Source organism: Hypanus sabinus, chromosome 20, assembly GCF_030144855.1.
Source record: "Hypanus sabinus isolate sHypSab1 chromosome 20, sHypSab1.hap1, whole genome shotgun sequence".
In the NCBI taxonomy this organism is placed as follows: domain Eukaryota; kingdom Metazoa; phylum Chordata; class Chondrichthyes; order Myliobatiformes; family Dasyatidae; genus Hypanus; species Hypanus sabinus.
This window is the reverse complement of record NC_082725.1, coordinates 30,694,785-30,709,246: the sequence shown is the minus strand read 5'-3', so window position 1 is coordinate 30,709,246 and position 14,462 is coordinate 30,694,785. Positions and strand designations below refer to the sequence as shown.

General features: G+C 40.8%; 1 protein-coding gene across 3 annotated transcripts in view; it reads left to right on the top strand.

Moving 5' to 3' along the window:
- Positions 1 to 7,807, top strand: part of LOC132378388 (brain acid soluble protein 1 homolog) — a 54,506-nt gene extending 46,699 nt beyond the window's left edge. For all 3 annotated transcript variants that reach the window (XM_059945261.1, XM_059945260.1, XM_059945262.1), the window contains exon 2: positions 6,103 to 7,807. In XM_059945261.1, the coding sequence (XP_059801244.1) occupies positions 6,113 to 6,856 (744 nt within the window). In that variant the 5' untranslated portion in view covers positions 6,103 to 6,112 and the 3' untranslated portion in view covers positions 6,857 to 7,807. The remainder of the gene's footprint in view (positions 1 to 6,102) is intronic.
- The last annotated feature ends 6,655 nt before the right edge of the window (positions 7,808 to 14,462 follow it).

Genomic DNA, 14,462 nt, shown 5'->3' with positions numbered 1-14,462 from the left:
TTTGTTTTTAATAGTCGGAAGTGACCTTGTTAAATGAACGTGTTAAATGAGGAAAACAGCCTTGATGTGGTGAAATCCAAGAGAAAAGAGAAAAGCTGCAGATCGCTAGAAATCCAAGCAACACACACAAAATGCTGGAGGTACTCAGTAGGCCAGGCGACATCTATGCTGAAGGGTCTCAGTCCAAAACGTCAACTGTATTCTTTTCCGTAGATGCGGATTTCCTCCAGCACTTTGTGTGTGTTGCTTGATGTGTGAAAACTATTTTTCTCCTGAAACTTCATGGAAGCTTAATTGAGCAGGGCAACAGTTGCTAGTACCTTTCACTGCATTTCAGTGCATAGGAGCGACCTATAATCTTTCAGATTTTACAGTGCATGCATATCAAAGATAGTCAGAAGTATTTGTAAATCATCTCAGCACTAGCTTTCATCAAATTCATGGGTGTGGCATTTGTTTGGGGTGTCTCGGGGTGGGGCTTGATCATGTGTGATGGGGTTGCTTGCATTTAGTTGGCCCGTGCCTCTGAAGCCCTAGGACCTGCGAGATAGGCTGTGAGATATGGACTAGGTAGATACTGACTTGTGAGTGGTGATTATATGGAGATGAATAATTCCAAAGTGATCTGGCCCATCCTGTCAAACTCCTGAAGTTATAATGTCACTGTGCACTGCAATGGTGCTTTGGAGCAGTTCAGGAAGTTGGCTCTCTACTGTCTTCTTGAGGGTCGTTAGCTGGACAATAAATTCTCACTCTTTTTGCAATGCTTACATTGGCATGGAATAATAAAATATTGGGATGTACAAAACATGTCCTCTTGATGACTTTTTTTATTAGTCGAACACTGAAACCATCACACAGAAGTTTGGAATTAGTTCCAAACACAAATGGGCAGTAGAGGGGTGGTTTGCTCCATTTCCAAAACAAAACTTTAAAGTTTATCAAAGCAAGTTTTGAAAATGGAGGACTCAAGAAATCATTATTCTAAAACCCACCTGACAGTTTGAACTCAGAATTAAATTCTGTCCCACTCCAGTCATATTGAATCTTGATTTTTTTACTTTTAAATTCGAGGCATGGTGTTGACTTTTGTCTTCATGAGTGGTTCACACAGGACTTTTCAAATTATGTGCTCTTTAGTGCTGAATTAAATGCACAGCTGTTTGTTCCAACCTTTTTATCCATCCTTGGAGAAGAGTCAGCTGCTTTCTGAAAATATTATTTACAAATTCTCATAGTGTATTTTCAAGCAGGACTTAATGATTTTATTTACTTCTCTACTTGGCTGTATGGTATTGTCTTTTTAAAGGTAAGAAAGTGAATTTTGTTCCCCTATACAGCTGTATTCACTCTTGTGGATCATTGAACTAAAAAGTTCCTTTTCACATAACCACTGATTTATTCTCAAAATTGTATTAAGTTATGATGCAGCTAAGATGGTGGTTTTAGTAAAGATGGGTAGAAATGCCAAGGTTTCAGGCCCTAAGCACTCTTCTATGAGTCTAGATGGTTGTGTGAATAGTTTAATTTTCCAACTCTAATATTCCAGTGATATGCAACTAATCACTGGCCTCACAAACACAAAACAAATAATTGGGTAGGTGAATCAGTGTAAAGAGACAAGTTCCACTCAAGCATTATTTCAGCAAAGACACAATGTAGGTGAGACACTGAAGGAAAGACCTGATGTACACGAGAAGATGGGAAGGCAAATTAACTTAACCAAACTACCTGACAAGGCCAGGAACTTTGATTATTTTTGCAGGCAATCATTGAAGTATTACTTCCATTTCCTGGTTGAGAGTCAAGTAGTCCCTCTTATTGGTTCCGGGAGGAAGTAGGAAATAGGAAATGAAGTCTTCCCTACTTGGGAAGGAGACAAGGCAGATGTGATTAGGAGTTAGTGGGTGAGGACAGTAAAACTGCATTTGTGGAGGAAAGACAGAGACTGTGATTCAGTGGGGAGAGAATGGATTGGGAGAGGAGAGACATTGTTATCAAGAATCTGGAATGAGATTTTGCTTTGTGGAAATTTCAAGGGTACGGGATGGGAGTAGAGATAACTTGCTCCAATTATCTAGAGTTCTGAAGAGACCTCTGTGGAGAATTGTGCCAAAGTCTGATTTCTCTAAAAGAAGGATATACTTCCAATAGAGGTTGTGCAGTGAAGATTCACTAGATTGATTCCTGGAGTGTGGGCTATGTTGCGCAAAATGAGATTAAGCACCTGGCTTTATGCTGTTTTGAATTTCGAATAATGAAAGGTGGTTCCAAAGTACAAAATTCTAAGTAAATTTATTATCAAAGTACACATATGTCACCATATATAACCTTAAGATTCATTTTCTTGTGGGCATTATCAATAAATCTATAGAATAATAACTATAACAGAATCAATGAAAGACCGTCCAAATTTGGCCAGAGTGCAGAAGATAGCAAACTGTGCAAATGCAAAAAGAAGAAATGATAATAAATAAATAAGAAAGAAATATTGAGAGCATGAGATGAAGAGTCCTTGAAAGTGTGTCCATTGTTTTGTGGGAATATTTCAGTGATGGGGCAGTTGAGTTGGATGATGCTGAACCCTTTGGTTGAAGAGCCTGATGGTTGAGGGATAGTAACTGTTTCTGAACCTGGTGGTGTGAGTCTTGAGGCTCCTGTACCTTCTTTCTGATGGGAGCAGTGAGAAGAGAGCATTTCCTGAGTGATGATGATGGATGCTGCCTTCCTGCAACAGTGTTTCAAGTTGATATGCTCAATATTGTATGTTTGATGTTCCCATGGCTGAGATATCTTGGATTCAGGGTCAAGATTCAAGATAATAGGTTGGCTTTTCAGGATGGAACTGAAAAACAATTTCTTTATCCAGGGACAGTATATCTTGTCATTCTCTACTCAAGTAGGTTTTTAAGGTATGAAGTTGAGTATACCCAAGGCAGAGAATGATCATCTGTTGCTATAGGTAAATCAATGGGGTAAGGGCTTGGTGAAAGAAGATGGCTTTCAGCAAAAAATTCAGTAATAAATGTTGAATTATTCTTAAGTGAGTAAGGCAAGGAATCAGGACATGGAAAGAGATGAGTATTTGTGGGCTGTGGAGTGATCATTGGGATTTACTTGGTGGGTTGGTGGGTTAGTGATGATCTGTTGAGGCAAACCTGCAGCTGGTGGACTGAGTCTGCTGGTTGAGCCAAGTCACAGTCAAGGGCCTGCTGGACTCATCTACTAATCTTGGCTCTCGAGGAGCATAGCAAAAGCTGCTTGTGGTTTTGGGAGCACCTGCTGCTGGGAAATGCATGAAGGCAACAGTAGTTGTTGAATTGGTCTTTCAGTTACATTTGTGGGAGTCAGATTTACTCCGTTAATGCCAGATCTGCCTCTCCATTCTGGGATACTCGTCCACCTGACATCCAAAGCTTTAAAAAGAGAAATGGGTTCAAGCATGGCAAGTCACCTACCTCCTTACTGTGTTTTATAAGCTTCTCTTCTGCGCTTCTTGGAGAAGTTAATATGAGCTGATTATATGAGTAGACAGTAACAGAGAAACTTATTTAACTACAGTTATTTATTTGTTATGGATCACGTTCATGGGATTGATGATAGCAATTATTTAAGGCTCTCAGCATGAAACATTGACTGATTATTCTTCTCCATAGGCGTTGCTTAACCTGCTTAGTTCCTCCATCATTTTATGTGTGTTGCACTAGATTTTCAGTGTCTACAAAATAACTTGCATTAAAGGTTATTGAAATTGCATTTAGATAATTTTATAGATTATTACATCATGGAAGGAGGCCCTTGGGCCCAATGTGCATGGTAAGGGTCTACTAAAGTGTCTTTTTGGATGGAAGTTGAGTGCTGTAAATATTAAATTTATTTAAAGAAAGAAGCATTCATGTTTGGTGGTTGTTGCCAAAGAATATTGCTTCTAGTTGCAGCCCCCTTTGCAGATTCATTTGCATTGAGGTTAAAAAGGGTAAATCCACCATTTTAAATCAGTAAAATAACATGAATTCTTCTGGCCTCATGAGACAGCAGGTAAGGTGTTGGATCAACATCTTTAAACATGTAGTACTCATTCAATACAGTAGTGAAGTGTTTGGCAAGAATTTGGTGCAGAAAGCTCAGGAGCAGGACTGAAGCTACAAGCCTATAGATTCAGAGGCCAAGATAGACTCAGAGTTTTGACTGATCGCATTTTGATGCACATGTCAAATTTCAGGACAGTGGTATGAAATGAGTTACTATGTCTGACACAAATATTTGAACTATAAGAGCAGGAAGTGAATTTTGTAGAAAAAAAAACTGCACGTAGCTGTTTTCTCACATGTTTTAGCTGGTCTTCAGTGTTATTTCCAATACTTAAACCTAATCTGATTAAAGCTATATTTTCTAGCATATCTTCAACCAATTAATGAAACAGGAACTGCGAGAGACTAAAGAAAAAAATGTTACTTATGTGCCGCAGGATAAAAATATTAGTGTTTCCTGGAAAATTGAGACAATCCAAATTTAGCTGATTATTATATCACCCAAGGCCACCCTTTTGGGAGACACTGCTGCTCTCTAGATAAAGTTGCAATGAAGCAATTTAAATATGAAAAAGACAATTTATTCCCCAAAATAGTCTCTATTTTTAATCAATCTCTGTTAGATGTTAGGAATCTCAATTACAGGGGGCTGAATAAAGTATTTTCAGCCTGGATTTTCAAAAAAAAAAATCAAAATTAGAGTGTTTTGCTGAATATAGTAATTCAGCAGGAGTAAAGGGGTTACCAAGGAAAGCACAGTTTTATGGATGAAAGCTGTCAGCTTGTGTTTGTCTATGAATCAGGAAGGATTGAGTGCTGTGACATTTTAAGCAACATATCCAAGGCCTTTGAATTGGGTGGCTTTGAAACACTATCCAAATTTTAGCTAACTTGAGGGGTTTGCCTGAATAATCCCATCACTGATGGAACTTTTTAGAGTTCTGTGTACCCTAATTGTTGGAGATGACTCAGAATCTGGGGGAAAAATTACTCATGAATTTTCTTGGACCAGGAATGGGGTGGGGGGGTACATCAGCCCCCACAAGCGACCAAGTTTCCAGTAGCTGGATCCAAGAGAAGGGATTAAGAAAACTCGCAGGCCTTGGTGACACCTGTGTAGTTAGTAAAGAGACCACCACTGATACATCCACACAAGGAGGATTTAGGATAACCTTGTTCCAATTGACTTAAATCAGAGATAAACCAGGAGCATGATAGAAAAGAGGGTGACTTTTTTTTCAAAGTTCAAAATAAGTTTATTATCAAAATACATAAATGTCACCTTATACAAACTTGTGATTCACCTTCTTGCAGGTAAATCCAAGAAACAATAGAATCAATGAAAGACCCCACCAATTAACACGAACAAGTAATCAAAGTGCAAAAGATAATGATCTGTGCAAAAACAAAAGATAGATAGATAGATAGATAGTTAAGTAAATAAAATGTATATATTGAGAACATAAGATGAAGAGTCCTTGAAAGTGAGTACAGTTCAATAGTGGGGTGAGTGAAGTTATCTTGTCTGATGCAAGAGTCCTGCCGAAGGGTTTCAGCCAGAAACATGAACTGCATTTTTCTCCATAGATTCTGCCTGGCCTGATGAGTTTCTCCAGCATTTTGTGTGTGTTGCTCGGGTTTCCAGCATCGGTAGATTTTCTCTTGTTTGTGATTTAAGAGTCTGATGACTGAGGGGTAAAAACTGTTCCTGAACCTGGTGGTGTGAGTCCCGAGGCTCCTATACCTTCTGTCTAACAACTTTCTAAGTTTTTAGGTAAAGCTGTTCGATAACGAAACATTTAAATTTGGGTAGCTTTCTGTAATACGTACAGTGCCAACACAGCTGAGGTGAATGAATAAGGTGGAGAAATAAGGGAATATTTGGAGAAGGAATACAGTTTTTAATTCCAGTATCTTGTATTCTTTTCTGTCCTTAACATGGGTAAGAGATGCTGCCAGTTAAACTTACACTGTATAGTCAAAATCACTTTAAAATGTAATTAATATTGATTATAAAGATTATAATTGTCTATAGAAGCTGGCCTCACTCTGTCATTATTATTTTTTTCAGAGCCTTTAAAATGGGAAACACTCTGATCAGGAAGAAGAAGAACTACAAGCTATCCAGTGACAAAGAGGCAGATAAAGTGGCTGAAGGCACAACAGCAGAGGATGGAGAGGCCAAAAAGGAAAGCCAGGAAGAAGCCAAATCCACAGAAGGGGCAACGGAAGGAAATGCCTCACAGAATCAGGATGGCCAGGCTAACCAGGCTGATAAGGCCACAACGGAGGCCAAGGAAGGAGATAAAGAAGCCGGGGACAAGGAGGAAAGTCAGAAGCCTGAAGCCGACAATTCGCAAGCAGCCACTGACGCGAAAGCAGAGCCTCAGTCTACGGAGCCTGCTGCAGAAAAGCCTTCAGAGCCGCCCCAGGCTGCCCCTGCTGCTAGCTCTGCAGCGACCGAGCCATCGGCGGCGCCTGAGTCCAGTAGTGAAGTGGCTCCCACTAAGCCCTCTGAAACCCAAGCACCTGCTCCGGAAAGCCAAACGGAAGACAAGTGCACCAGCAAGGATGAAGCAGAAGCCAAACAGACTGAGGCCTCACCTGCCCCCGCCACCCAAGAGCAAAGCAAAACTGCCGAGCCCCAGAATTTGGACTCTGCCACAAGCAACAGTGATGCCCCTTCCAGTGAGGCACCAGCAGCAGAAGCTCCCAGCTCTACCCCAGCTGGGCCTGCAGCCTCAGACAGTGCTACCCCAGCAGACACCACAGCTTCAGAGGATTCTTCAGCCGTTACTGATCAAACTGTAGCTGTGCAAGAATAATGGATGGGCCCCATTCGAAAACCACTCACAACCTGCATTAATTTCAAATGTACTAACAAACTTGACCCAACTGTTTTTTCCAGAAAATACCCAAGAGGATATATCATCACCACCCCCCCCCCCCACCCTGCCATCTCCCCCCACCCCTCTATGATGAGACATACCATCAGGAAATTTCAAACCACACTGCGAAAAAGAATCCTGGACTTAAACATAGATGTCAGAAAGTTAAGTGGATTGAAAATAAATCATTTGAACAGCTGTCAAAGATGTACCTCGCAAATATGTTATGGATCAAAACCAACACAAAGGACAAAGGTTGTGACTATGCCGAGTGAGCGTTACTGGGGTTGTGCTATTGCATTCTGATATTTAGATAACATCTTGTTTGCTTTCCAGCCTGATTTTACGCAATGAGGTACAGCATCCATCAGATAAAAGTCACCGTACCCTCCTCTCCATGATCCGCCCGATGCAGAAGTATTTCAGACTAACATACACTTCCCATTGTACGTAGCCTATCTAGATTTCTCTTGATCAGTTAATGCATGTCCGTTGTTGGGTGCACCTGTAGTTCTGTTTAACAGTAAGTGGCAAACAAGTCTGCGTTCATTGCAATTCCGGCTTCTCCATTCAGTGTCACTGATGCCTCCATCACCTCAGCACATATTGTTGATGATGAGAAATGTAAAATGGATGCATTGAAATTATACGTGATTGTATTAATGGTGCAACAGTAATAAAAATTATGAAAAAAAACTAACGGTTTGAATTTATTTTTATTCAAACTCACATCACTTCCACAGTGATGCATTTGGCTGTTTTGATGGAACAGTGTCAGTATTTCAGAGACACTGAGAACTAATAGTAAGATTTCTATGCATCTTTGCTTCAAGTTTATGAAATAATTATTTGTAAGCTTGCTGAGAAATATAGCACAATTACACATGATTTTTCTTTCACTTTTATCATTTTCATTGCCACTCAACAAAATGAAAAAAAAAGGCCCATAATTTAGTACATTGTAGCTCTAAAACTTGTGGTTAAAAGAGTTAAATTTTCTCCTGCCCTGTCCCAGTATAGGTTGAGAGATGTACCTTTGAACCCATCCATTTGACATAAGTAAAATGAAATTAATTTTAAAGTTCAGATAGCTTTTTATTTATTCATATATTGAGATACAGCATGGATTAGGCCCTTCCGGCCCTTTGAGTTGTGCTGCCCAGCAAAGCCTAGCCTAATCATGGGACAATTTGTAATGACCAACTAACCTACCAACCGGTACGTCTTTGGGACCATGGGAGGAAACCAGAGCACCCAGAGGAAACCCATGCAGTCACAGGGAAACTCATATCACTTTCCTTACAGACAGTGGCAAGAATTGAACCCAGGTCACTGGTACTGTAAAGCATTGAGCTGACCACTATGCTACCGTGCCTTTTCTTGGCTTCTTACAGCTTGGAAGGGACACACTGGATGGGAAAAGAAAAGAGCTTAAGTGAAGGACTAAACCATTGTCCGTTGACCCTGATCTGCCTCTTACTGACTGATCTTTTACCTGAGGGCACTTTCCTCTACAGATCCCCTATACTGTCTTCTGATTATACTCATCAACTTGTTTTCAACAACAATATGGGTAGAGAATTAGACAGATTCTCTACATTGTATTTCTTCTCATTTCTGTCCCAAAATATTGTTAAGACATTGAAGGTAGCGTTTCTACACTGAAACATATGGGTCCTCAAATGCTTTCCACATCAGGAAGAGCAGCCAAATATTCTCCAGCCCCATAGTTCCTTCTTTCTGGCCTAGAGGAAGTTGAAAATTCTTTCTGGAAGGCTAAAGATGTTGTCAATATCTTCCTTTCAGTTCTTGTACTCGTTTTTCTGTATGCGTATCACTGCACATCTACCCCACCCCACCTCCCGAGAATGATCCAGAAGTTGTCCTGTGTGACCAAAGTCAATTTTGACTTTGCATGTAGGAGAGCAGAACAGGATGACAGAGGACTGGTGTGTTCCATAATGGGTAAAATGGTGGAGGCAGGAGGACATGGGTATGAGACAGAAGAAAGCTGGCTCTCACGTCACAGAAAACATGTCCTTTATTAGCGGCCTCTACTTTGTTTCTTAGTCTTCCATTGCAAAACATGTTGCCTCTTCCAAGTGCCCAGCATGTACAAGAGCATTGATCTTCTGCTGGGGACTTTGCCCATAAGATCATATGGCAAAGGAGCAGAATAAAGCCCATTGAATCTGCTCCACCATTCCATCATGGCTGATTTATTATCCCTCTCAACTCCATTCTCCTGCCTCTTCTCTGTAACCCTTGAAGCCTTGACTAATCAAGAACCTATATGCGTCCTCTTTAAATATACCCAATGACCTAGCCTCCATGGCTGTAGCAACAGATTTTATAGATTCACCACCCTGCAGCTAAGCCAATATGTTCTTAGATAAACTTTTTAAAAAATATATGAACTAAGAAGCTCTTTTAAAATGTCTTTCTTAAAGCTTTGAGTAAGGTACAAGAACAAGGAGTTTTTTTCATTTTGAGATACTCTAACCAACTGCAGTCTCATGAACCACGGTGTTCAGTCCAGAAACATTGCTACAACCCTCAAGATTCACACTCTGTTGGTCAGTAAGACGCATTTCCTGATTCTTGAAAGAAATGTCACTCTGAACGGTCATTTAACCACATACCCTATTTAACATTTTGCCCCTAGTTTTACTGTATAAAATAAATGAAGAGCACCTCTGGAAAATGTTTGCACTTCTGGAAAGTGGAAGATAACATTCTCGTTGTCTCACCGTGGTTATGAAGCAACGCAGATGAGGATTGCTACAAATCTCACTCGGTTCCCACACTTGATGGATTTTGTAGACCTTCACCATTGGATGCAATTACTAAGAGCTTGGGAATAATGATCAAGTGGTCAAAGTGAGTAAAAGACAATGGAGCATGTCAGGTAAGGGTGCTTTGCAGTTCTGAGCATGAACAGTAACTTGTGTGCAATTCAAACAGTAGATAAGCAATCTAGTACCTGCTGTTATGACACTTCCCCTTTGAGTAATAGGCTGTCTTAGTTTGGGCCTGTTTTCATTTGTTGCCACTTTTACGTGTAAACTGCCGTAAATGGCTTTGAGGCTGGGATCTGCACATGGGCATCAAACTTCTGTTTTGTTTAATCTCCAGAATGTAACATCAATTTCTGGGTGTGAGTCCCTCTTTGTTGTTTAATTGGTACTTACTCGGAATCAAAAGCACCAAAGAGAACTAATTACCAATACCAAACATAATATAATCTCTCATTGCTCCTGATCTGTAAATAAGCTCATTCTCTGCTCAGTGGTTTCCAATCAAACCCCTCCTCATATTACTAACTTCATAAACTCCAGTACATCTCATTTGTATGTGGATCATATTCATGTTGTTATTTTATCAAAACTTGCTCGTTTATCATCCCCATAACATGCATCAAACATGAGGAAAGCAATTACATGTTTCATACTTGGAATCTATCCATCCATTGTTTCAATTATTTCACTCTGGGCTCTGGGCAAAGAATGAATGTAGCTTTCAAACAACAGTTATGTGTGCAGAATTCCCTTTTATCTTTTGATCTTTGCTCAGGAAGTGTTAAGTGGAAAGATAATAACCCAGTCAGCTACTGAAAAGAAATCAAGATTTCAATAATGAGAATACTAACCTTGTATTATTATATCTATGGTACAGAGTAACTTTCTCAGCTTTCCCCAGTGCTGGCCCTGGCCTTGCTTGTCTTTTTCCACACAACCTCTTCTGGCAAGCTCCCATGTACGTGTTCAAAATTGAAAGTCTTCATTGCTCTTCACATTTCACTCTCCTACACTTTTCACATCTGTCTCCTTTTAAGCAATGCATGTAAGTGTAAGTATGTTCAGTTATTTCCTTTTTACATTACTACACATTTTGCAAGGAAAGGACGTTGAATTGGAGTTGGTCAATTATTGATTGTGCAGCACTCCAGTGTTGTGCACCTTCCTGTATAGTAGTAGTAGCCCTCCGTTAGTCTTGATAGACCATGGATTTGCACCTTGGAAAGATTCCAGGGCGCAAGCCTGGGCAAGGTTTTTTTTTATTGAAGACCGGCAGTTGCCCAAACTGCAAGTCTCCCTTCTCCACGCCACCAATGTTGTCCAAGGGAAGGGCATTAGGACCCATACAGCTTGGCACTGGTGTTGTCACAGAGTAATGTGTGGTTAAGTGCCCTGCTCAAGGACACACGCAGCCTCAGCCAAGGTTCGAACTAGCGACCTTTAGATCACTGGACGGACACCTTAACCACTTGGCCACATGCCAACACAATGTATAGTAACTTCCAACATATAATCGATTGCCCAATCTCCTCTACAGCTAATTCCAGAAGAAATAGCATTCAAATTTGAAAGCATGCTGGCTTAAACACTATTAAAATATATGTAATTGTCCATCTGTTTTCTATTCATTTTCCATTTTCCCTTGATCTCTGTGATAGAATAGATCTGGAAAGGATGTTTCCTATAGTGGGTGAGTCTAGGACCAGAGGGCACAGCCTCACAATAGAGGGACATCCATTTAGAACAGCGATGAAGATTAGGGGGAAAAAATTTAAGGGTAACACAAGGGGGAATTTCTTTACTCAGAGAGTGGTAACTGTGTGGAATGAGCTTCCAGTAGAAGTGGTAGAGGCAGGTTCGGTATTGTCATTTAAAGTAAAATTGGATAGGTATATGGACAGGAAAGGAATGGAGGGTTATGGGCTGAGTGCAGGCCAGTGGGACTAGGTGAGAGTAAGCATTCGGCATGGACTAGAAGGGCCGAGATGGCCTGTTTCCGTGCTGTAATTATATGGTTATATGGAGGAAGTGTTTCTTCAGCTAGAGTGTGTGAATCCATGGAATTTATTGCCACAGACAGCTGTGGAGGTCGAGTCATTGGATATATATTTAAAGTGGAGTTTGATAGGTTTTTGATTAGTAACGGTGTTGAAGGTTCTGGGGTGAAGACAGGAGAATGGTATTTGAAAGGGGAAATAAATCAGCAAGATGAAATGGTGGAGCAGACTTGATGGATTGAATAGCCTCCTTTTGTTCCTATATCTTATGGTCTATGTCCCTTTTTAATTTTAGTTTTACTCTCATACTAATTTATATTTTGCAACAAATTTTATAAAATTATGCAGTATATAGTTGGGCATACACCAATCTCGAAGGACAAAAGGACAATGACTGATGACGATCATCATCACAAGCCTGGGAGGAAAGTATGGAGATCCTGAGATCTCCAGTCCCCAGTCATCAAGGTTCCCCTCTCAGCTTCACCATTGTAGTCCAACGGCAAGCTTATGAAGCAATATGTTTGGCACCAGCTTGGCTGCAGGAAGGATGTTCAATGACATCCCACTGTCTTAGGGGCTCTACTCTGAATTTTCTGTGTCTTTACTCTGGTAGCCTTTGTCTCTCCCTAGGCTGTGCACAAGGCACTGGGGCTATTTACCCATAGTGTGTGTGTGTGTGTGTGTGTGTGTGTGTGTGTGTGTGTGTGTGTGTGTGTGTGTGTGTGTGTGTGTGTGTGTGTGTGTGTGTGTGTGTGTGTGTGTGTACATGCATTACTGTACAAAATACAATTACTATACATTTCTGTATACTGCCGCACCTCATGACGGAATACAAACTTAAAACGATAATCAGCCTGTTCTAAATTTATCCTTTCAGCAGGAGCCTACAATGCAGCACAGATATCTGTATTTTGTGGATCTTTAATCAACACAGAAAGGCGTGGAAATAATCAGCAGGTCACACTGAATTTGTGGATGGAGCAAGATGTACGTAGGAGGAAACAAATGATGTTTGAATAGCTGTTGAGCTGGAACAAAAATCTGGAACAGAACCCTGTTCTGTTTATTTCAGACCAGTTTGAATAGAATTTTAAAGCCCAATTACTCCAAATCTAGATTTGCCTAAACCCATTAACTTAATAGTTCTGTTGATGCACAGGAACCCTGGAGCTACAGTGGGTATGCACTCACTCCCACATGCAGGGCTCTGATGTGCATCTCATTTTTGAAGCTTAGTGCCAATGGAAAAATCCTTAAATGGGTAAGCATTGTGTTGTTCTCCTTTCAGATCACCGGGTCTCCATTCCAGAATCCTCCCCAATCTGCAATACACCCCTGACCACTTCAGCAGCTATCTCCCCAAGAGAAACGGTGAATGAGTATCCTCACTATCAACCTCTCCCCACGCTAACTCAGTAGCATAAAACAGATCCTAAGAGCGAGGCTGAGTAAGCTAGAGCTTTTCTCTTTGGAGTGATAGAGGATATGAGGTGATTTAATAGATATATATATATAAGTATAAGAGGTATTAATACTTTAAACTCCAAGGCAGCAATGACCAATTCTAGATGACATCCACTTAAGATGAGTGGAGGAAAGTTTAGGGGAGATTGCGGAGGTAGGATTTTACACAGAGGGTGATTGGAGTGCAGTTCAGGGATGGTGGTAGAGGGCAAGGCATTAGGGATATTTAAAAGACTATTAGGCACATGGATGAAGGACAAATATGGGGGTATGAGCTGTGTAAGGGGTGAAGGGTTAGATTGATCACGGAGTAAGTTTATATGTTACCACATCATCATGGGCTGACTACACTTGAAAACATACAAATGAAAACACTTAATTTAAATTGCAAACTTTGCTTTAAAGTCCTGAAACATCTGGAGTCTTCACTGATGTATGCATTTACAAATAGGTGGCGGCCGCCAGCCCAAACCAACTAGAACTCGGGGTCTCAACCCGAAATTTTGACTGTACTCTTTTCCAACAATGCTGCCTGGCCTGCTGAGTTCCTCCAGCATTTTGTGTGTGTTGCTTTGATTCCCAGCATCCACAGATGTTCCCTTGTTTGTGATAGAACTTATTATTGATCAATGCTGATCCAAGCCCAACACGTCCAGTTGGGCTCACTTTGAGCTGGGTTGGGTAATGGGTCTCTGAAGATACAGTACTGTATGTTATAAGAAAAACAGAGGTTGCTGAAAATGCTCAACAGCTCAAACAGCATCAATGGAGTTGATCTTGCAGGCCAGGGACCATTCATCAGAAGACAGGCGGCTTTGAAGCTGCAGTGAAGGGAGGGAAGGAGGTTGTAGATAGGGTTGTAGATAGGATTGTAGCATGCTGTAGACCAAGGATGTTGAGTACGAAATATTTTAAGAACTGACACTTGAAAACCAGAAGAAACTAAGACAAATTGAAACCAAAAGATAAAGCCACATTGTGGAGAGAGAGAGAGAGGGAGAGGGGGAGGGAGGGAAGGAGGGAGAGAGAGAGAGAGAGAGAGAGAGAGAGAGAGAACTGATTTTGGTGGCTGCAACAGATCTTCATAAAAGGTGCCGGTCAATTAACCCATGGTGGTTATCATCAGAATAGGGGCAGAAGACAGATGTCAGAATGGGGTGAAAAGGGGAAGTGACGGAAGATAGGAAGATCAGCTTTCTCCTCGTGGACTCAACTGAGGTATTGGACAAAGTGTTTGGATTAGTGGCTACTGAATACAGGAACATTAATTGGAAGAAATGC